General features: G+C 39.7%; 1 protein-coding gene and 1 long non-coding RNA gene across 2 annotated transcripts; one reads left to right on the plus strand and one right to left on the minus strand.

Moving 5' to 3' along the window:
* Window positions 1–3,731: 3,731 nt before the first annotated feature.
* On the plus strand, window positions 3,732–4,716 carry LOC123732809 (uncharacterized). Its single transcript, XR_006763421.2, has 2 exons — window positions 3,732–4,057; window positions 4,192–4,716. It is a non-coding gene; the product is annotated as an uncharacterized LOC123732809 (long non-coding RNA).
* A 2,569-nt stretch (window positions 4,717–7,285) lies between these two features.
* On the minus strand, window positions 7,286–23,887 carry LOC145863049 (uncharacterized). Its single transcript, XM_082968243.1, has 2 exons — window positions 23,248–23,887; window positions 7,286–8,956 (listed from the first exon to the last, which is right to left on the minus strand). The coding sequence occupies exons 1-2, from the start codon at window positions 23,663–23,665 to the stop codon at window positions 7,899–7,901; spliced, it is 1,476 nt and encodes a 491-aa protein (XP_082824369.1). The 5' UTR covers window positions 23,666–23,887; the 3' UTR covers window positions 7,286–7,898.
* Window positions 23,888–25,469: the final 1,582 nt, after the last annotated feature.

Raw genomic sequence — 25,469 nt, forward strand, 5'->3', positions numbered from 1 at the left:
TAGCGGGTGAACAGGCAGTGGCTCGGGTAATAACAAAGAACATGTATGTATGCCTGGGGGGAAATTCACTTTCATACAGCCAAAAGTGGTGAGAAATTACAGCAATACCAGTGGACAATTTGCACTAATGTAGATAAACATAGATGGAACATATTCCCTTTTGCTGACGTGATGAACCGCTAAGGGCCCATAAATATTTACCATCTAAACCATGTGTGACCTCTCACCTCTCTGGCTGTAGAAGTGTTCTTCCTAACCAGTCCCTCAACAGCTCTCTGACTGAGCTCCACCCTCACTGGGTCTTCAGAGGAGAGGAAGGCTGAGGAGGGATGGAAGGATGAATGGATCAGTCAATAAATTGTAGAGCTGCTGTCTGACAAAATCACTATTTTAGTAGTTCATTAAAGTAAATAAGGCTTTATAACTGCTGAATACCAACTATCAATCACTTAGATCATGTATTTTCAGGTAGAGATACATCCTTGGGACGTCCCTAGCCCGTTGAAGTTGACTTTTAAAATGGTTAAGGTAGGGGTTAAGGTTAGGGTTTAGGGTAGGGATGTCCCAAGAATCCCAGATAGCATTGACCATTGTGCATTCTTCTGTCTCTTTTACATAACAGGTGATGGGTTCTGACTTCTGAACTTGAAAATATGAAATATCCTTATTAGGTGAAATTGAATGAAACAATAATGTATGTTGATGCTAATATGATGTACAATATTCCATTATGTTTCTATATGATAACAATACAGTAATATATTTAATATGATGTACAATATTCCATGATGTTTCTATCTGATAACAATAGAGTAATATATTTAATATGATGTAGAATATTCCATGATGTTTCTATCTGATAACAATAGAGTAATATATTTAATATGATGTACAATATTCCATGATGTTTCTATATGATAACAATAGAGTAATATATTTAATATGATGTACAATATTCCATGATGTTTCTATATGATAACAATAGAGTAATATATTTAATATGATGTACAATATTCCATGATGTTTCTATATGATAACAATACAGTAATATATTTAATATGCCATATACTATTTTTTAACAGTTTCACTAATTAATTTTAATTAACTTCATTATTATGATTGAACATCAGTTCACCGTCTCACCTCATACTGTATTGGAGCAGCAGCAGCTGACTGCCCAGTTCAACATCAGTTCACCGTCTCACCTCATACTGTATTGGAGCAGCAGCAGCTGCCTGCCCGGTTCAACATCAGTTCACCGTCTCACCTCATACTGTATTGGAGCAGCAGCAGCTGACTGCCCAGTTCAACATCAGTTCACCGTCTCACCTCATACTGTATTGGAGCAGCAGCAGCTGACTGCCCAGTTCAACATCAGTTCACCGTCTCACCTCATACTGTATTGGAGCAGCAGCAGCTGACTTGATCGTTGATGCTAATCATCATGTTTGAATCTGAGAGTAAATAGAGCCGACTACAACTCTAAAAATGAAGGGTTCAACTGGAGTTGTTGTCAGATCCCCTAAGAACCGTAGGGTTCTTGGTCAATGAAAAACAGCCCCAAAAGGTTCTTCAAAGAACTTGTTAGAAGGTGGGTTCATCGAGGAACCTCCGTTGTTGCTGGACTTCTTCCGGGAACTTCGCAATTACAACTGAAAACGATGGTGACAAGTTTGGATGCGACAACAGTTAAAAAGGTTAAGTTGGGTTGATGTTTGGCTCTGAATATGTCTCGAAATAATTTATTATAATAATATAACATACTAATAATGAATAACGAAGACAATGATGGTTTTCTGTGAATATCTTCCATAACGTTACTATAGTTAATGAACGTAAATATTAGAAAGCCGGGTTTGACCGTCGGCGTTGTATGAGCTACAGTACAGTACCGTTAGGTAGCTAGCTAACGTTATGTCCTAACTAGGCACAACTAGGTTTGGATTATTTCCTCAACTATATTCTTTCCCATATATTGTATATAGTTTCCGTAAAGCCAACATGGCTTTACACTCTCATTAATGTAAGTTTCCAATCTAGAGCAGTTCTCGCTTTTGTGATAGTTAACGAAGCCAACGTTAGCTAGTTCATTAAATAACTAACTAACTAACTAACTAACTAACTAACTAACTAACTAACTAACTAACTAACTAAGGACGATGACGTGTCCAGACGAGATGTTACAACGAACTGAATCGTCAATGGAGGTTTTCCTCTTTATATAGCCTGCTACAGCATGCAATACTATTAACTCACAAGGGGGCATAACGTTACATGTACAATACTATCCCATTTTGGAAACGTTACATGTACAATACTATCCCATTTTGGAAACGTTACATGTACAATACTATCCCATTTTGGAAACGTTACATGGACAATACTATCCCATTTTGGAAACGTTACATGTACAATACTATCCCATTTTGGAAATGTTACATGTACAATACTATCCCATTTTGGAGACGTTACATGTACAATACTATCCCATTTTGGAAACGTTACATGTACAATACTATCCCATTTTGGAAACGTTACATGTACAATACTATCCCATTTTGGAAACGTTACATGTACAATACTATCCCATTTTGGAAACATTACATGTACAATACTATCCCATTTTGGAAACGTTACATGTACAATACTATCCCATTTTGGAAATGTTACATGTACAATACTATCCCATTTTGGAAACATTACATGTACAATACTATCCCATTTTGGAGACGTTACATGTACAATACTATCCCATTTTGGAAACGTTACATGTACAATACTATCCCATTTTGGAAACATTACATGTACAATACTATCCCATTTTGGAAACGTTACATGTACAATACTATCCCATTTTGGAAATGTTACATGTACAATACTATCCCATTTTGGAAACATTACATGTACAATACTATCCCATTTTGGAGACGTTACATGTACAATACTATCCCATTTTGGAAACGTTACATGTACAATACTATCCCATTTTGGAAACATTACATGTACAATACTATCCCATTTTGGAAACGTTACATGTACAATACTATCCCATTTTGGAAATGTTACATGTACAATACTATCCCATTTTGGAAACATTACATGTACAATACTATCCCATTTTGGAGACGTTACATGTACAATACTATCCCATTTTGGAAACGTTACATGTACAATACTATCCCATTTTGGAAACATTACATGTCCGCACCCTTGTGGAGGGAATTTAATATCTTAGATGGTAGCTGTAGATGGGATTCAAATGCATAATGGTATTAATACAGTGACTAGACTACCTCTTTTGTATAAATGCCCTTCAGAATCCAAACACTGTATTGCCACGCAACAAAATGTTGCGTATAATCTTTCAAGTCAGCCTGATAAAATATTGAACAATAAGTGTACAAAGATATCTATAAATGTGATATTAGGCCTGTATGACAGTACTGTTACTGTATGGCAGTACTGTATTGGCTAGTGCTTTCTCCAATATGTTCTTCTATTTTACATTACATTGTATGTTGATGCCATTTATCTTTCAATATTTATTTAACATATATATTAATGATTGTAAGACTTTTCTTTGACACATTTTCTCTTTCTTTGAAATTCTTATAGGACAGAACATGGACACAATGCAATTGGGATCAAGAAGAAGGTACAGATATGTTGTAGGACAGCTGCATTTGAAGTGTACATTTAACCTACATAGCAGTCAATACAAACTGAAATCTATTTGCGTACAAATGTGTGCAAATTATCTTTTCAGATCTTCTCAGAAATGAATCAAGTCCATGGAATGGATATAGACAAAAAGAGAACTCAAGGACTATCAGAGGTAGAGAGGCGAGGCAGGGTTGAGGACATCATCCTGCTATTTTGACAGTCCCTGAAGGACAATACAGAAGAGGGATTTGCTCTTATTCCTTCCCTTTCTCTAATGTATTTTCTAGTAAAATTAGCAAGTGTAGTACGATGCTTTACTTTACTAGGACTGGAGACCACAGCAGCGATCCTGCTCTTGCCCTACCTCTTCCATGAGGACAAGGTCCGTGACAAGGTATGTCTATGCACCAATCATCTGTTTCTTCATAAACATAGGTGTGCATGCTTATATAAAACTACAGCTGAACATTTGTTATGTTCTTTGTTAATTGTGTGTGTATTAATCTTTTCTTACTTTTGTTGACACAGATTTCACCGCTCTTCACTCCTTTACTGCACATCGGTGGAAATCCATTTCACCATGAGAGTGAAATCCCGCTGGCCTTTGATGGGGAGAACATCCAGGCCCTTGAGGACGTCCCCATGGGACTTGGAGCTCTGCTACGGCTGGATTTTTTATTTTCCCTTAAATTTCCCAAAAATGTCAGAAAAACACTTATGTTGTTAAGTTACTGTGTTCTGGGGATCAGAGAAGTTGGGGTGAAGTTACCAGGGCCGGTCATAAAGATGGAAAACTTCCTAACATAACTAAGTGGATACGATATACACACTAAAGCTGAAAAATCTGTATCTTGCATCAAGTCTACAATATTGTTAGTTGACCTATGATTCATTTTTAATGTTGTTTTTATAGTACATCATTATACAAAGAAATGTATTATTAATTATGGTCTGACATGTCTGCAGAAATGTTGCAATATTGTAATATGTTTTGTTTGGTAAATATTAATTCATATTTGTGGTGGCACTAAAATAAACAATGCATTATTTAAATCCATATTGTCAATATTATTATTAAAATATGTTTTTTATAATAGAGGGAGGGTGGACAGGGAGTTTAAAAAAATGAACCCCAAAAGGTTCTTTGAGGAACCATGATAAGGGGTTCTTCAAATAACTTATAGGGGTTCCCCCACAGTTCCAATTTGAAGAACCCCTACAGGATACTCCAGGAACCTTTACTTTTTAGAGTGTATATTGATAAAAGTCACCTTGTCCGAGAGACATTTACATAGTTATACACAGACCAATTTGGGATGACAATTTTAGGGCGAAATAGCAGCCACAACAGACAGACCTGATATGGACCATAATTCGACGTCTTTGGACGTCATGTGCTGACTGGGTATGACCAAAGTTATAGGGATTCCTCGTGCACCATTTACCCAGGACGTCAGGAGCGGTCACCAAGTCAAGATTCATATCGCCAAATGTGGTGGTTAATTTCTTTAATATCAAATGAGAAGAGAAACTTATCACACAAGTCAGAGTTATACTTAAACTAAATCTTTATTCACTTATTAATAAGGGAGCAGGTCAATACAACACACATACAAAATTAATCGATTGGGTGCTCTGCGATAATGATGGCTGGTCGACGAATCACCCCCGGATGATTCATTGAGAGATGAATCACCCCCAGATGATTAATTGAGAGCCACAATACAAAAGTACAAAGGTCTTTTATAGCCAAGATGCACCCCTTTTAACCTACATGACCAACATGTATGAAAGATACTTATAATTCTCAGCAGACAGTATCTGCTGTAAAAACAGTACTCTTTGTGTAGAGACCAGGGTCTGGCCCTGGGCTCATCTCTCCCTGGTACCATATAGAACAGAAACATTAACTCATGCTCTGGAATGCGGTCTCTTTAGGTTTTATCACCCAAAAGTCATTGTAAATCTCCTGTCAGTGTTTTCTCCCAGAGGCCCATCCTCAGTAGAACACACAGACACTATAGTTCTAAGAACCCTCTATTCTGTTAATAAAACAACCATTTGATGCAATAAAAGTATTATAACATAATGTTGTATTTTTGCTCACAGTGTCCACTGAAAGTTGACTAGTAACAACAACTGGGACCTAAAAGACACCCACCATGAGACCCACTTAATCTGCCCAAGAAGAGACAAACAAAAGAAAAACCCACACCAAACTTAAAGACAGGAAGCAAACCAAAAAGGTGGAGCAACTAAAGGTGTTGACTCTCCACATGTATCAAGACAACTGGAGCACTGGGCCAGACACTCTTAAATAGAACCTGGACCAGCTCAGGTGAAACACCTTCCCACTAACGAGATGGACAAGCCAGCACAGGTGTAACACATACTGACTAACGAGGTGACACCAATCAGTGCGTCCTACGTGCTAACGAGCTAGACGTGCTAACGAGCTAGACGTGCTAAAGTCCAACCTCAAAACATAAATGGAAAAACCAAAGCCTGTAACACCTTCCCCCTTAAGAGAATGCTTACCACCAACAGAAAACAACTTCCATTTCACATTATAATCAACTACAATGCTTCACCTTCACCAATATAAATATGGTGTCTACTGGCTGTCAACAATTAAAAACACGAAAAAACACATTTCTTTTTAAATAATAATATACAATCGTATTATTTTTTTTCTCCTTTTTCTTACAATAGAATCCTAAAACTCACTAGCTTCTAGAACTCTCGTCCCCTTGGAAGGAACCCAAAAATAAACTCAAACCAAATTGTATTATATATGCGCAGAATACAACAGGTGTAGACCTGTAGACCTAACAGTGAAATGCTGACTTACGAGCCCCTATCCAACAGTGCAGTTTCAAAGACATACAGAAAAGAATAAGAGATAAAACTAATCTCCAACACGGAAAAACGTGTCAAAATAAATTGTGATCCATGGTAACACACTGGTTAAACGCAAAACACAAATCTTTTTGACTGCCCACCCTTGAGACAATCAGAAACCAAGTTGTCCTTACCACGGACATGTCTGATTTCAAGAGGAAACTCCTGCAATATCTGTAGTAACTTTCCACCTCACTGCGGAGCTTCTCTCTCTTTTCAGGGTTCACTAGATAGGCATGTTGTTGGATCGGGGCTCAGTCCCCAATGTCATGCTCTAGTACATTTGGGTTGGCACATCTGAGAATGAACCCTGATATTCTAAAAGCAGGATAACAATGTCAATATAATTGTACCCAAAAATTGTCAGTTGGTTGCATGAATAAGTATTACATGAATTGTAAATATGAAATATCAAAACCAAATGTACACCCCTTTGTTAATACATATTGACAATAATGAACCTAATGGTGAGGCATGAAATAATAAATAAAAAAAATCGGATTTTGTCAGGCTGAATGTTTGAAATTTTTTACATTTTAGTCATTTAGCAGACGCTCTTATCCAGAGCGACTTTCAGTAGTGAATACATACATTTCATAAAAATCAAAAAGTACTTTTAAATTTTTTTAAAAATATGAGGTGATTTGAGTCATGATTCTTCAGTAGTGGAATAAAGACAATTAGCAGTTGAATGTTGTAAAGAAATACTGGAGTGATGTGGGATTGTTAATAAAATTTATTATAGACCAATTTATTATACTGCGTCCATGTGTATAGGCTGCAAGTACATTGAAATGAAGCTGTTTTCAAGTCATTGAAAAAATGACCCGAAAATACATCTTATTCAACTTTCACTTTCAACTACAACCGAACATATATTGGACGTCGGGCATAGTCTTATTTTCAACGTCTTTTCAATAACATTTTGCTAAATGAGAATAGTGCAATGTCAAAACACAGTTTTAACGTGTCCAAATCAATAACCAATATGTAGAAACAGTTTGTGATAAATTGAAAACCTAAACATTTTGAAGTGTTGCATTTTGATTCAAGTGGGTCACCAACATGGTAAGTGTAACACATTTTTTTTAGTCATTTTTTGTTAAATCTCATAAATAGTAACTCTTCCAACTCAGAGCCTGGATTTTCCCCCTGAGGATAATATCCATATCATGTTGAAATCAATAGAACAGGGGCAAACGTTTAGGGTTCTACATTGTGACATCATTAAAATACTCCTACTACAATGTTAAAACATTCTACATTGTGACATCATTAAAATACTCCTACTACAATGTTAAAACATTCTACATTCTGATATTATTTCATCGATATCATGAAACAACTCCTTCATGTATTTTCTGATGTTTAATCAGAGATCTTTTATCAGAGTATCTCTTCCCACATTGATCACAGCCATGAGGTTTCTCTCCTGTGTGTGTTCTCTGGTGAATAGTTAGATAGCATGATGTAGAAAAACTCTTCCCACATTGATCACAGCTATAAGATTTCTCTCTTGTGTGTGTCCGCTGGTGTACTATCAGGCTGCTTGGGTGAGATAAACTCTTCCCACATTGATCACAGCTATAAGGTTTCTCTCCAGTGTGTGTTCTCTGGTGTTTAGTTAGACAGCTAGATGTAGTAAAACTCTTCCCACATTGATCACAGCTAAAAGGTTTCTCTCCAGTATGTATTCTCTGGTGTGATTTCAGGGTTTGTAGGCCAATAAAACTCTTCCCACATTGATCACAGCCATAAGGTTTCTCTCCTGTGTGTGTTCTCTGGTGTATAGTTAGACAGCTAGATGAAGTAAAACTCTTCCCACATTGATCACAGCTGTAAGGTTTCTCTCCTGTGTGTCCCCGCTGGTGTACTATCAGGTTGCTTAGCTGACTAAAACTCTTCCCACATTGATCACAGCCATAAGGTTTCTCTCCAGTGTGTGTTCTCTGGTGTGATTTCAGGGTTTGTAGCAGAATAAATCTCTTCCCACATTGATCACAGCCGTAAGGTTTCTCTCCTGTGTGTGTTCTCTGGTGTATTGTTAGATAGCTAGATGTAGTAAAACTCTTCCCACATTGATCACAGCTATATAATTTCTCTCCTGTGTGTGTTCTCTGGTGTATAGTTAGATTGCTAGATGTAGTAAAACTCTTCCCACATTGATCACAGCCGTAAGGTTTCTCTCCTGTGTGAATTCTTTGATGTATTTTAAGGTTTGATGAAGAGTTGAATCTTTTCCCACAGTCAGAGCAGCAGTGAGATTTCTTCCCTGTGGGTCTCTGCTGGTGTTTCTTGAGTAGTTCTGATCTGGAGAGACTCTTCTCTGCCTCTTCAGCATCATGATGTTGTTGAGGCTCCCCAGAGGATCCACGATAGTCCTGTCTCTCTCCTGTGTGAACAACAAAGTCAGACAGATGGTTAAAGGCCCACAACAGCAGAAATCCACTATTTATTTGAGGTAAAGGGTGATGCCCAGAGCGTACCCATGAAACTGTACAACAATTGACATCTGTTAAATTTAAAAATTAAGACAGTCAAGATAGCAACAATAGTCAGATTTACTCTTGTTTTCACAGAAGTAACATCGATGAATAGGCTAGAAATAAGTTAAAGTTGTTAAAATCCTAAGCAGTGTGCCAGATGACTTTTGGTCTCCAATAAAGGCCTTTTTCTGTGTTTGCTAAAATTGCAGCACGAGGGCAATGCACACACAATATGGTTGCAGAAACACCTCCCTGCTAATGAGGAAACCACTAGTTATGGATATAGTATATCTGGTAATGAGGAAACCGATAGTTATGGATGTAGTATATCTGGTAATGAGGAAACCACTAGTTATGGATGTAGTATATCTGGTAATGAGGAAACCACTAGTTATGGATGTACTATATCTGCTAATGAGGAAACCACTAGTTATGGATGTAGTATATCTGGTAATGAGGAAACCGATAGTTATGGATGTAGTATATCTGGTAATGAGGAAACCACTAGTTATGGATGTAGTATATCTGCTAATGAAGAAACCACTAGTTATGGATGTAGTATATCTGGTAATGAGGAAACCACTAGTTATGGATGTAGTATATCTGCTAATGAGGAAACCACTAGATATGGATGTAGTATATCTGGTAATGAGGAAACCACTAGTTATGGATGTAGTGTATCTGGTAATGAGGAAACCACTAGTTATGGATGTGGTATATCTGGTAATGAGGAAACCACTAGTTATGGATATAGTATATCTGGTAACGAGGAAACCACTAGTTATGGATGTAGTGTATCTGGTCATGAGGAAACCACTAGTTATGGATGTAGTATATCTGCCTGGAGCAAAAATGGTGAGCGAAGATTTAGATTTTCACAATGTATTCTGAATATTACAGCTCACTATCAGCACTAGATCAGGAGTGCTACTCAAGGGAACTCACTTTAAGCTCTGTGTCTATTCACTAATTCACCACTGTGGGGGAAAACTCAGGGGAGTTCTCATAGGCTGACAGCAAAAATAGCCTCCATTTACAGGTTGCTTATGAGTGTATTTCCCACTACTTTAAGATTATAATTGTAAGGCTCGCTTGAATCACCTGCTTAATATGTTTGTGTTATTGTCGCAAATCAACTGCTTTATACTTAAAAAATACTTCAACCAGTAAAATGCTCTTTGGCTAGCTTTGCCATCAGCCTGACAATAAGGGTTTGTACACTAAGTGTTTAACAAATTGGCCCATAACTTCACCTAACAACAACATAGACCTAGGACTATAAATCATTTCATATTTCATGTGAAACATGGTAACTAAAATGTCTTTGTCATGACATTTCATAACCAGATAATTTTATGAATAATCCCACTAGGCTACTCTGTAATGTGTTGTCATTCTAAATGTCCTGAATAATGGAAAATATCTCTGTGTGTTGTACAATAGCCTATCCATCAAGGAACAGTTCTCTACACATTATGAGGTAAGTATCTCTGTGGACTAACGGACTAACACGGGCTAACGGACTAACACTTGAAGCATCAGTACAGTTCAAGTTTTGCACATACAGTTGATTTTATTAAACACGTGGGGTGTGTCTATATGAACAAATACGCGTCATAACATTTCAACCAATCAATTAGTAGAAAGAAAATACTTTTTAAAAAAAAAATCTGCCCTAGAACATACAACATGCTCTCATTCAGACCCCTTTTAAGCATTTTGTTACATTACGTTACAACCTTATTCTAAAATGGAAACATTATTTTTAAATGATCAATCTTCAGACAATACCTCATAATGACATCACAATACCCCATAAAAGTGAGAGAAAGTTTAGAATTACCAGTAGGTTGTATCTCTCTAGGCCATGCCAGTAGACTACAGTAGGTTGTATCTCTCTAGGTGATGCCAGTAGGCTACAGTAGGTTGTATCTCTCTAGGTCATGCCAGTAGGCTACAGTAGGTTGTATCTCTCTAGGTGATGCCAGTAGGCTACAGTAGGTTGTATCTCTCTAGGTCATGCCAATAGGCTACAGTAGGTTGTATCTCTCTAGGTCATGCCAGTAGGTTACAGTAGGTTGTAACTCTCTAGGTCATGCCAGTAGGCTACAGTAGGTTGTAACTCTCTAGGTCATGCCAGTAGGTTGTAACTCTCTAGGTCATGCCAGTAGGTTACAGTAGGTTGTATCTCTCTAGGTCATGCCAGTAGGTTGTATCTCTCTAGGCCATGCCAGTAGGTTACAGTAGGTTGTATCTCTCTAGGTCATGCCAGTAAGTTACAGTAGGTTGTACCTCTCTAGGTCATGCCAGTAGGTTACAGTAGGTTGTACCTCTCTAGGTCATGCCAGTAGGCTACAGTAGGTTGTACCTCTCTAGGTCATGCCAGTAGGCTACAGTAGGTTGTACCTCTCTAGGTCATGCCAGTAGGCTACAGTAGGTTGTATCTCTCTAGGTCATGCCAGTAGGTTACAGTAGGTTGTACCTCTCTAGGTCATGCCAGTAGGCTACAGTAGGTTGTACCTCTCTAGGTCATGCCAGTAGGCTACAGTAGGTTGTACCTCTCTAGGTCATGCCAGTAGGTTACAGTAGGTTGTAACTCTCTAGGCTCCATGCCAGTAGGTTGTAACTCTCAGATCATGCCAGTAGGCTACAGTAGGTTGTATCTCTCTAGGTCATGCCAGTAGGCTACAGTAGGTTGTATCTCTCTAGGTCATGCCAGTAGGCTACAGTAGGTTGTATCTCTCTAGGTCATGCCAGTAGGCTACAGTAGGTTGTATCTCTCTAGGTCATGCCAGTAGGCTACAGTAGGTTGTATCTCTCTAGGTCATGCCAGTAGGCTACAGTAGGTTGTATCTCTCTAGATCATGCCAGTAGGCTACAGTAGGTTGTATCTCTCTAGGTCATGCCAGTAGGCTACAGTAGGTTGTATCTCTCTAGGTCATGCCAGTAGGCTACAGTAGGTTGTATCTCTCTAGGTCATGCCAGTAGGCTACAGTAGGTTGTAACTCTCTAGGTCATGCCAATAGGTTACAGTAGGTTGTAACTCTGTAGGTCATGCCAGTAGGTTAGAGTAGGTTGTAACTCTCTAGGTCATGCCAGTAGGCTACAGTAGGTTGTAACTCTCTAGGTCATGCCAGTAGGTTACAGTAGTCAGTAACTCTCTAGGTCATGCCAGTAGGTTACAGTAGGTTGTATCTCTCTAGGTCATGCCAGTAGGTTACAGTAGGTTGTATCTCTCTAGGTCATGCCAGTAGGTTACATCTCTCTAGGTCATGCCAGTAGGTTACATCTCTCTAGGTCATGCCAGTAGGTTACATCTCTCTAGGTTATGCCAGTAGGTTACAGTAGGTTGTATCCAAGTGGAAACAATTATCAACCCAATGTGGAAAGTGTTTAATTTGGTCAACAACAAAATGAATGGCTTATTTCCTACATGAGGTTTACTTGATCTAACAGAAGTTTCGTAATGATTAAGTTGTTATGTGGACACGTGACATACCGACAACTTTGATAAAACACTATAGGAGTTGTCTCCAGATCGCTATGCATATTCATCACTACATGCCGTGGCCCTCAGTCTGCGGTCAGCAGATAGACCCTTCTCAAATATATATGTTAAGTCACTTTTTGGAAACGGAACGGAGAAAACAAGAGGTAGCTTGCTCTCTACGTCCTGATTCTAGACATATCAGTCATCATCCCAGGGCCCTCCGTTGAAGAGGTATTGACGAGCCAACTCCGAATATCCAAAGTTAAAAACTAATTGAAGGCGGTACTTACTGGTGTTAATCAGATCTCCTTTCTCCTCCTCTTCATCTTCCAATGTGACAGTAATCTCTCCTTCCTTCTTCACTCCAAAAACAGCATCATCCTCTTCTTCCTCTTGTTTAACTGAAACGTCTTTCTCTTCATCTTTCACTGTAACAGCCTCACCCTTTACTTCTTGTTTTACTGTAACATCCTCCTCCTCTTTCACTCTGAACGCATCTTCTTCTTTCACTGAAACGTCTTTGTCTTCTTTCACTGTAACAGCCTCACCCTCTACTTCTTGTTTTACTGTAACATCCTCCTCTTTCTTCTCCTCTTTCACGACAATGTTCAGCCCCAGAGCTTCTTTCTCCGTCCAGCAGACCTCCTCTTCTTTAACAGGAGGGGAGTAGTTTAGGGGCCAGTCGGGGTGTTAGCTAGCTAGCTATCATTAGCGACCAGGCTAATGCGAACTTAACCAGCCAGCTACTATAGCTGACTAATAAACAATAACGTAATATTAAATTAAATAGGTTAACAAGTCGATACGACACAAGTGTGTCTAAAACACAGTAGGTAATATAGACCGAAAGCGTATAAATAGCTTGAATCTTTCGGCTATGTTGGCTAGCAAGCTACCGAGGTGGTTGACGAGCTGTTTATGAAGAACCGTCCACTAGATTATACGTCACGCTGCAGCATCGCCTGAAAGACGCACATCGCCGTCTGCTGACTGGAGGGAAACGCAGTTGAGGATCAGATTTTATATTCAGACTAAGATTATTTTACATGGATTTAATTAAATAATTCTATTATATTGAGACATACAAAGACAGGAATGTGGTGATTGATTAGTGAGAATAAAAAATGTTTACTACAGCACATTTAAGGCAGTTTCATTCAGTCAAACAACATATAAATAAGTAGCCAGCTACTGTAGGTCTATACTGCTCCTACATGGTGTAACAATACATCATGTAGATGTATATAATGAACAGACTAGGTCTATACTGATCCTACATGGTGTAACAATACATCATGTAGATGTATATAATGAACAGACTAGGTCTATACTGCTCCTACATGGTGTAACAATACATCATGTAGATGTATATAATGAACAGACTAGGTCTATACTGCTGCTACATGGTGTAACAATACAGTGCATTCGGAAAGTATTCAGACCCTTTCACTTTTTACACATTTTGTTACATTACAGCCTTATTCTAAAATGATTAACTCTACCGTTCAAAAGGTTGGAGTCACTTAGAAATGTTCATGTTTTTGAAAGAAAAACACTTTTTTTGTCCATTAAAATAACATCAAATTGATCTGAAATACAGTGTAGACATTGTTAATGTTGTAAATGACTATTGTAGCTGGAAACAGCTGATTGTTTATGGAATATCTACATAGGCGTACAGAGGCCCATTATCAGCAACCATCACTCCTGTGTTCCAATGCCACGTTGTGTTAGCTAATCCAAGTTTATCATTTTAAAAGGCTAATTGATCATTAGAAAACCCTTTTGCAATTATGTTAGCACAGCTGAAAACTGTTGTGCTGATTTAACAAAGCTTTTGTAAACAGTGTTGTTGCATAACAATCAGGTAGTAGAACAACAATAATCATCACCCTCTTGACCAATCTTCCCTCCCCTTAACATTGGGTTGATTCAGACCCTGCCAGTGTACCAGGTGGACATTGGGTTGATTCAGACCCTGTCAGTGTACCAGGTGGACATTGGGTTGATTCAGACCCTGTCAGTGTACCAGGTGGACATTGGGTTGATTCAGACCCTGTCAGTGTACCAGGTGGACATTGGGTTGATTCAGACCCTGTCAGTGTACCAGGTGGACATTGGGTTGATTCAGACCCTGCCAGTGTACCAGGTGGACATTGGGTTTAATTCAGACCCTGTCAGTGTACCAGGTGGACATTGGGTTTGATTCAGACCCTGCCAGTGTACCAGGTGGACATTGGGTTTGATTCAGACCCTGCCAGTGTACCAGGTGGACATTGGATTTGATTCAGACCCTGCCAGTGTACCAGGTGGACATTGGGTTTGATTCAGACCCTGCCAGCATGGCCAGAAATGTATTCCAAGGTCAGTAACTTATAACCACAGAACCACCCCAGACCTTTCATGCATGACTAAAAACACCTAAGTATTAGATTTACTGCCATGGTCTAGTATGTCACTGCATCAGACACCATTCACAATGCTGGCTGAGGTACGAGTAAAACATGACATATTATTTCCTAACCATTCACAATGCTGGCTGAGGTACGAGTAAAACATGACATATTATTTCCTAACCATTCACAATGCTGGCTGAGGTACGAGTAAAACATGAAATATTATTTCCTAACCATTCACAATGCTGGCTGAGGTACGAGTAAAACATGAAATATTATTTCCTAATTGTAAAAAATTCCCCAATCTTTTAAAAAAGATCTGAAATGTCAAGGCTTTAGTTCAGTGGGCTTTTCCATTGTTGAGGAAAGCAGGGGAAGTGTTGTGAGTAACAGAACTGCCTACGGTGTGGGGGAAGGGACGCTGCTCACTGATTGGCTGTAGTGACAAAGGTCCCTCCAAAAATCTATCACTATTCCAACTCAAAATCTCCCCCAAATCTACCACTAATAGGCCAAGCCTCCACAGACCCTGTCTTGTATTGACAAACAGAACAAATCATTTGACATTCAAATATGTCATTTTAAATAGCTAAATTCAATCCAGCTGGGCCTTTTTAACACAGACAGTTGTTCCTGCTGTAGATGTTATGCCTTTGTACAGAGCTAGGATCAGTTCTCCTCCACAATGCATATTCAGTACCGGTCAATTGTTTGGACACACCTACAAATTCAATGTTTTTTTCTTTATTTTAACTGTTGTCTAAGTTGGCCTTCCCTGTGGCTCAGTTGGTAGAGCATGGTGTGTGCAACACCAGGGTTGTGGGTTAGATTCCCACGGGGGGCCAGTACAAAAAAAAAAGAAAATGCATGAAATGTATGCATTCACTACTGTAAGTTGCTCTGGATAAGAGCTTCTGCTAAATAACTAAAATGTAAATGTAAAAAATGTACAATAATAGTGAAGACAACACAACTATGAAGTAACTCATATGGAATCATGTAGTAACCAAAAAAGTGTTAAACAAATCAAAATATATTTTATATTTGAAATTCTTCAAAGTAGCCACCCTTTGCCTTGATGACAGCTTTGCACACTCTTTGCATTCTCTCAACCAGCTTCACCTGGAATGCTTTTCCAACAGTCTTGAAGGAGTTCCCACATATGCTGAGCAATTGTTGGCTGCATTTCCTTCAATCTGCGGTCCGATTCATCCCAAACCATCTCATAGGCATAGTTGTTGTCTTCACAGTTAACTCTAATGAACTTATCTTCTGCAGCAGAAGTAACTCTGGGTCTTCCTTTCCTGTGGCAATCCTCATGAGAGCCAGCTTCATCATAGCGATGGATGGTTTTTGTGACTGCACTTGAAGAATCATTCAAAGTTTTTGAAAGTTTCCGTATTGACTGACCTTCATGTGTTAAAGTAATGACGGACTGTCATTTCTTTTTGCTTATTTGAGCTGTTCTTGCCATAATATAGACAAATAGGGATATCTTCTGTATACCACCCCTACATTGTCACAACACAACTGATTGGCTCAAATGCATTAAGAAAGAAAGAAATTCCACAAATTAACATTTAACAAGGCACACCTGTAAATTGAAATGCATTCCAGGTGACTACCTCATGGTAGATGATAGGAGATGGTCAAAAGACAAAAGTTTTTTTTATTTTTTTTAAGTCAAAATCAAACATAATAAAAGTACATTTGAATGACACTAAGTGGCAGTGTTTTTACAACTAATGCCGGTTTGCCTGAGGCTGATGCCGTGCAGGTGTTGGAACACATGCATATTCACACACTCTCATTCAAACAAACACATACAAGAACACACACATACATGTAATAGTGCCAGACATGCACAAAAACATATACAGTTGGCATTGCTGTTATGATTTTAGTTGTCCTTGATGTCATTTGTTTTAAATGTATTATTTTGTTTTATAATTGTTTTGCATTGTTGTTTGCTGTTTTCTTCTGTCTTTTCCTTTTTTCTCTTTAGTTCATTCTCTTGGTTGTTGGTGCATTGGGAGGGTTCTTGGAGGTGGGGAATGGAATTAATTGTCTTTTTTTATCAGGGGGGACTGTGGGAGGGGTCTCGAATGGTTGAGGGACAGCTATTGGGGAACTGTGGGGGGATCTTGGAGGGTTGAGGGACAGCTATTGGGGAACTGTGGGGGGATCTTGGAGGGTTGAGGGACAGCTATTGGGGAACTGTGGGGGGGATCTTGGAGGGTTGAGGGCAAGCTATTGGGGAACTGTGGGGGGGGATCTTGGAGGGTTGAGGGACAGCTATTGGGGAACTGTGGGGGGGATCTTGGAGGGTTGAGGGCCAGCTATTGGGGAACTGTGGGGGGGATCTTGGAGGGTTGAGGGAAAGCTATTGGGGAACTGTGGGGGGGGATCTTGGAGGGTTGAGGGACAGCTATTGGGGAACTGTGGGGGGGATCTTGGAGGGTTGAGGGCAAGCTATTGGGGAACTGTGGGGGGGATCTTGGAGGATTGAGGGAAAGCTATTGGGGAACTGTGGGGGGATCTTGGAGGGTTGAGGGACAGCTATTGGGGAACTGTGGGGGGGGGGTCTTGGAGGGTTCGGGTTTCACTAGATTGTGATCATGAAAAAGGAAACTATGACATATATTTTATATCACTATCATGCACACGCACCCTCACACATAAGGATGGCTCTGTTGTGGACAGACTGATACATGTTTGATAGTGTCTTGATGCTGTATTGTTTGTCCTTCATGTTCTAATACTTTAATGTTACCCCTTCCTTGTGTTGTTTGTAATAAATAAATAAATAAATAATAATAATAATAAATAAATATATATAAATATTAAAATCAGTCGGGGTCTAAACTTACTGTTGAGAGTTAGAATAGAAGAATAGACAAGGTGTAATTTCGAAATGTGCATCAGCAGTTTTTCTCTTGAAAAAAAAAATAAAGAGGTGGGGAAAAGTACATTCTACACAAATGACCTTCATTATATCAAAGAACAAATGTGTGTGCCTGAGGGGAAATTAACTTTCATACAGCCAAAAGGGGTCAGAAGTTATACCAATATCAGTGGACAATTTGCACTGCTGCTGAAACACATCCCCACAGCATGATGCTTCCACCACCATGCTTCACCGTAGGGATGGTGCAAATTTTCCTCCAGACGTGACACTTGGCATTCAGGTCAAAGAGTTCAATCTTAGTTTAATCAGACCAGAGAATCTTGTTTCTCATGGTCTGAGAGTCCTTTAGGTGCCTTTTGGCAAACTCCAAGTGGGCTGTCATATAACTTTTACTGAGGAGTGGCTTTCGTTTGGCCTCTCTACCATAAATGCCTGATTGGTGGAGTGCTGCAGAGATGATGGTCCTTCTGGAATGTTCTCCCATCTCCACAGGAGGAACTCTGGAGCTCTGTCAGAGTGACCATCGGATTCTTGGTCACCTCCCTGACCAAGGCACTTCTCCCCCGATTGCTCAGTTTGGCCAGGCAGCCAGCTCTGGGAAGAGTCTTGGTGGTTCCAAACTTCTTCCATTTCAGAATGATGGAGGCCACTGTGTTCTTGCAGACATTTTTTGGTACCTTTCCCCAGATCTGTGCCTTGACACAATAATGTCTCAGAGCTCTATGGACAATTCCTTTGACCTCATGGCTTGGTTTTTGCTCTGACATGCACTGTGAACCTTATATAGAGAGGTGTGTGCCTTTCTAAATCATGTCCAACCAATTTAGTTTACCAGAGGTGGACTCCAATCAAGTTGTAGAAACATCTCAAGGATGATAAATGGAATCAGGATGCATCTGAACTCAATTTCGAGTCTCATAGCAAAGGGTCTGAATACTTAAGTACATTTGTAAAAATGTCTAAAAACCTGCTTTGGGATTGTGTAGCGTTTTCAACAACAAAAAATGTTAACCTTTATTTAACTAGGCAAGTTAGTTAAGAACAAATTCTTATTTTCAATGACCGCCTATGAACAGTGGGTTAACTGCCTTGTTCAGGGGCAGAACAACAGATTTGTACCTCGTCAGCTCGGGGATTTGAACTTGCAACCTTTTGGTTACTAGTCCAACGCTCTAACCACGAGGCTACCCTCCCGCCGCATTAGCAGTTTTGTACACAGTCATGTGATACGTGGCATAGAAAAGTCCAATCTTAGGAGGTATATGGGAGGCACTATACTGTGTGTCTGCAGGTGTCTATCTGGTCAAAACCACTGATACAGGTACCCCTCCACCCTCTGGTGGGATTGATCATGTCTACAGAGAAACCTAGATTCAAATACTTAGATTTGTGTGTATTGGGTATATGTTGTGAAATTGTTAGATATTACTTGTTAGATATTACTGCACTGTCGGAGCTAGAAACACAAGCATTTCACTACACCCACCATAATATCTGCTAAACACGTGATGTAACCAATAAAATGTGATTTTGATTTGAAATAAACATCCTATTTATCAATGGTGCTTTTGTCTGGGGTCAAAATGACTCCAAAGGATTTGAATTTGTTAAAAGTCCATATTGATACAGAAACACTAAACCATGATTTAGATGTATTAACAACCAGTTGATTGACAAAGTCATGAAAAATTGGAAGAATTGAATAAAATACATTTTGGCTATGATAAAAGATATGCCTCTGGGGTCAAAATGAACCATGTCAGAAGTATGGTTCAATGCAAATATGTAGTGGGTGTAAAGTTTGTTTTAAATTCTAAATCATTAAACACGAATCAATTAACACATGCTTCTCTTTGAACGACTTAATATAATATTAAACTTTTATGAAATAAATGAAAAATAAACGTTTGGTTCCTCAACTGCGTTGCCCACTCCAGTCAGCAGATGGCGATGTGCGTCTTTTAGGTTCAGGCGATGCTGCCAGTGTGACGTATAATCTAGTGGACGGGACGCTCCTTCAACAACAACAGCTAGTCAGACACCTCGGTAGCTTTCTAGCAAACATAGCTACAACATTCACGCTCTTTACACTGTTTTGGTGTATATTAGTCGCTGTGTATTAAACACACTTCTGTCGTATGTACTTGTTGGCCCATTTAATTATATATTTACGTTGTTTGTCAGCTAGCTGGTTTGCTAAGTTAGCTTAGAACTAGGCTAGTCACTAATGCTAGCTAGCTAACATCCCCGACCATGAGTTCACTAAGCTTCTCTCCTCCTGCTAAAGAAGAGGAGGTCTGCTGGACGGAGAAAGAAGCTCTTGTGAAAGAGGAGGAGGAGGAGAAAGATGTTACAATACAAAAACAAGTAGAGGGTGAGACTGTTACCGTGAAAGAAGAAGAGAAAGACGTTTCAGTGAAAGAAGAGGAGGAAGAGAAAGAGGAGGATGCAGTTTATGGAGTGAAAGAGGAGGAGGGGGAGATGACTGTCACATTGGAGGAAGAAGAGGAGGTTGGAGATCTGTTTAACACCAGTAAGTACCGTCTCTGCAGTCCTTGAACCAATATGCAGTAAAGGGGTTCTACACTTTAATGTTGTTCTGTAGGAATGGCTGAAGCTACACTGTAACGTGTAGAACATCAAGAGTGGACCATCAACAAAACGTTAACAATTGATCAAATGCATCCAATGACAATGCCTGAAATACTGTAGTCCTCAATATCTCCTATTAGATTAGCCCAATATGTTCTCTTAAAGGGGCAATCAGCAGTTGTTACATCCATTTTGGGACTTACACATTCATGATATGTACCCATCTGTTTCTTGAATAAATCACTTATAAATGCCTCATGAGCTTAGTTCAACTGTCGTACCCCATCAGAACCCAAAATATACGTTTTTATTTACTCCAATGTTTGTCAGTAAATATAAACAAACACTGTATATCCTCAAAACATGGTTAAAACTAGAATGTTGATATCATGGATGGTTACATTTCTCCAGCCACATCCCTCAGCTTTTTACTGAAACGGGCAGGGGGTACGTTTTGTTATTGTTTCTACTGCTGATTGCTGCCCCCGTTACTCCTCAAGGTCCAAGGACTGTATGTTATTTTCAGAGGTAGACTGGCTCTGGCAGCTAAAATAGTCAATTATTCCATCTAAATGTGAATCGATTCTCAATTGCGACACATTCAAGGAAAATAGGAATGTTTCTCGACTCATACCCTGACTTTAAAAAGGGATTTCGTGAGAATTAGCTTAGGAACTGCGTGTCACAGCATGACAATGTGAACGCGATTGGTCGACAGTCTCTTGGATGGGAGTTATATACGCCCTGACATTTTCTGGAATAGTTTTTATTTGAAAACGTTTTTGTTTACTTGCCTGCCTATTGAATTTGGAATGCACTGTACTGTTCATCTCTGAAACTCACTGAGATAATTCCTTTGATACAGCAGTAGCAATACAGGGACATAACATCTACAGGGACCTACAGTAGGTCTATGTTGTTGTTAGGTGATGTTATGGGTCCTACAGTAGGTCTATGTTGTTATTAGGTGAAGTTATGGGTCCTACAGTAGGTCTATGTTGTTATTAGGTAAAGTTTTGGGTCCTACAGTAGGTCTATGTTGTTATTAGGTTAAGTTATGGGTCGTACAGTAGGTCTATGTTATTGTTAGGTGAAGTTATAGGCCAATTTGGCAAACACTTAGTTTACTTAGTTTTTTCCCCCCAAGATGGCGTAGGAGTGCATACGTGGTTTGTCATCCTCTCGTTTTCTTTTTCGTCTTTTTTTGTATATATTCCAATTTACTTTCAATCTCTTTTTCTATTTTTAAATTAAATATACCTTCCGATGTTAATCTCAATGTGACACAGATCCGCTATTTTTCTTTTAAATATAGCCAAAACATTCATTAGAGGCTAACCAGCTAATTAGCTACTAGCTATTTAGTCATTGTTAGCCACTGCTAGCGGCCTTTACCCTCTGCTCAGGCACCAGCCGCTTTTAGCCTGGATAATACCTGCCAGCCTCGGACTGTTTTTCTCCACTAAAACGCCGGAATCCTGCCGTAAACCCTGGACCTTTACCCCTGATCATCACAAATAGCTAGCTGCCACTGAGTGACCCAGCCCCAAAAGCTAGCCCAGAGCCAGGCGCATCTCCCGGCTTGCAAACAAATTTACCACAACTACAATACCTCTTTCACCATTTGGCCCGGTCCCTTCGTCGACACGTCATGCCAGTAGGTTACAGTAGGTTGTATCTCTCTAGGTCATGCCAGTAGGCTACAGTAGGTTGTATCTCTCTAGGTCATGCCAGTAGGCTACAGTAGGTTGTATCTCTCTAGGTCATGCCAGTAGGCTACAGTAGGTTGTAGCTCTCTAGGTCATGCCAGTAGGCTACAGTAGGTTGTAGCTCTCTAGGTCATGCCAGTAGGCTACAGTAGGTTGTATCTCTCTAGGTCATGCCAGTAGGTTACAGTAGGTTGTATCTCTCTAGGTCATGCCAGTAGGCTACAGTAGGTTGTATCTCTCTAGGTCATGCCAGTAGGCTACAGTAGGCTACAGTAGGTTGTATCTCTCTAGGTCATGCCAGTAGGTTACAGTAGGTTGTAACTCTCTAGGTCATGCCAGTAGGTTACAGTAGGTTGTACCTCTCTAGGTCATGCCAGTAGGTTACATCTCTCTAGGTCATGCCAGTAGGTTACAGTAGGTTGTAACTCTCTAGGTCATGCCAGTAGGTTACAGTAGGTTGTAACTCTCTAGGTCATGCCAGTAGGTTACAGTAGGTTGTATCTCTCTAGGTCATGCCAGTAGGTTACAGTAGGTTGTAACTCTCTAGGTCACTCTATAGAGGTTGTCTCCAGATCGCTATGCATATTCATGCTAGTAGCTTAGCATCTCTCTCCATTGAATACAGGCGGTTGACGACAACAACCCTCATAGAATATGAACAATAGATTACAATAATAAGATGTATCCACAAATCCAAAGACAGGATAGGCGGGAGATAGCTGCACTGTGGGTTGTCTTTGTGGACAACGACTCCCCTTGTTAGGGCAGAGAGACATCTTGTCAGTATATCCATAATCTTTGGTGTAGCCAACCCAACTCTCACATGGCTCTATTGGGGGGCACGGTGTGTAGTAAAACATCACTACATTAAAATCACTACATGCCGTGGCCCCCCAGTCTGCGGTCAGCAGATAGACCCTCCTCAAATATATATGTTAAGTCACTTTTTGGAAACGGAACGGAGAAAACAAGAGGTAGCTTGCTCTCTATGTCGTCTGATTCTAGACATATCAGTCATCATCCCAGGGCCCTCCGTTGAAGAGGTATTGACGAGCCAACTCCGAATATCCAAAGTTAAAAACTAATTGAAGGTGGTACTTACTGGTGTTAATCAGATCTCCTATCTCCTCCTCTTCATCTTCCAATCTGACAGTAATCTCTCCTTCCTTCTTCACTCCAAAAACAGCATCATCCTCTTCTTTCTCTTGTTTAACTGAAACGTCTTTCTCTTCATCTTTCACTGTAACAGCCTCACCCTCTACTTCTTGTTTAACTGTAACATCCTCCTCTTCTTTTACTGTAACATCCTCCTCCTCTTTCACTCTGAACACATCTTCTTCTTTCACTGAAACGTCTTTGTCTTCTTTCACTGTAACAGCCTCACCCTCTACTTCTTGTTTTACTGTAACATCCTCCTCTTCCTTCTCCTCTTTCACGACAATGTTCAGCCCCAGAGCTTCTTTCTCCGTCCAGCAGACCTCCTTTTCTTTAACAGGAGGGGAGTAGTTTAGGGAGCTCATGTTCGGGGATGTTAGCTAGCTAGCTATCATTAGCGACTAGGCTAATGCTAACTTAACCAGCCAGCTGCTATATCTGACTAATAAAAAATAACGTAATATTAAATGAAATGGGTTAACAAGTAGATACAACAGAAGTGTGTCTAAAACACAGTAGCTAATATAGACCGAAAGCGTATAAATAGCTTGAATCTTTCGGCTATGTTGGCTAGCAAGCTACCGAGGTGGTTGACGAGCTGTTTATGAAGAACCGTCCACTAGATTATACGTCACGCTGCAGCATCGCCTGAAAGACGCACATCGCCGTCTGCTGACTGGAGGGAAACGCAGTTGAGGATCACATTTTATTTTCAGATTATTTTACATGGATTTAATTCAATAATACTATTATATTGAGACATACAAAGACAGGAATGTGGTGATTGATTAGTGAGAATAAAAAATGTTTACTACAGCACATTTAAGGCAGTTTCATTCAGTCAAACAACATATAAATAAGTAGCCAGCTACTGTAGGTCTATACTGCTCCTACATGGTGTAACAATACATCATGTAGATGTATATAATGAACAGACTAGGTCTATACTGCTCCTACATGGTGTAACAATACAGTGCATTCGGAAAGTATTCAGACCCCTTCACTTTTTCCACATTTTGTTACATTACAGCCTTATTCTAAAATGATTAACACTACCGTTCAAAAGGTTGGAGTCACTTAGAAATGTTCTTGTTTTTCAAAGAAAAACACTTTTTTTGTGCATTAAAATAACATCAAATTGATCTGAAACACTGACTATTGTAGCTGTAAACAGCTGATTGTTTATGGAATATCTACATAGGCGTACAGAGGCCCATTATCAGCAACCATCACTCCTGTGTTCCAATGCCCCGTTGTGTTAGCTAATCCAAGTTTATCATTTTAAAAGGATCATTAATCATTAGAAAACCCTTTTGAAATTATGTTAGCACAGCAGAAAACGTTTGTGCTGATTTAACAAAGCTTTTGTAAACAGTGTTGTTGCATAACAATCAGGCAGTAGAACAACAATAATCATCACCCTCTTGACCAATCTTCCCTCCCCTTAACATTGGGTTGATTCAGACCCTGCCAGTGTACCAGGTGGACATTGGGGTTTGATTCAGACCCTGTCAGTGTACCAGGTGGACATTGGGTTTGATTCAGACCCTGCCAGTGTACCAGGTGGACATTGGGTTTGATTCAGACCCTGCCAGTGTACCAGGTGGACATTGGGTTTGATTCAGACCCTGCCAGTGTACCAGGTGGACATTGGGTTTGATTCAGACCCTGCCAGCATGGCCAGAAATGTATTCCAAGTTCAGTAACTTATAACCACAGAACCACCCCAGACCTTTCATGCATGACTAAAAACACCTAAGTATTAGATTTACTGCCATGGTCTAGTATGTCACTGCATCAGACACCATTCACAATGCTGGCTGAGGTACGAGTAAAACATGACATGTTATTTCCTAACCATTCACAATGCTGGCTGAAGTACGAGTAAAACATTACCTATTATTTCCTAACCATTCACAATGCTGGCTGAGGTACGAGTAAAACATGAAATATTATTTCCTAATTGTAAAAAATTCCCCAATCTTTTAAAAAAGATCTGAAATGGCAAGGCTTTAGTTCAGTGGGCTTTTCCGTTGTTGAGGAAAGCAGGGGAAGTGTTGTGAGTAACAGAACTGCCTACGGTGTGGGGGAAGGGACGCTGCTCACTGATTGGCTGTAGTGACAAGGGTCCCTCCAAAAATCTATCACTATTCCAACTCAAATTCTCCC

This window comes from Salmo salar, chromosome 02, assembly GCF_965601325.2.
Source record: "Salmo salar chromosome 02, fSalSal1, whole genome shotgun sequence".
NCBI lineage: Eukaryota > Metazoa > Chordata > Actinopteri > Salmoniformes > Salmonidae > Salmo > Salmo salar.

Coding starts and splice junctions, on each gene's coding strand:
- LOC145863049 (XM_082968243.1), bottom strand. CDS start 23,665: ATGAGCTCCCTAAACTACTCCCCTCCTGTTAAAGAAAAGGAGGTCTGC. Junction 8,957..23,247: donor AGGAGATCTGATTAACACCA/GTAAGTACCACC, acceptor TTGTTCACACAG/GAGAGAGACAGGACTATCGT.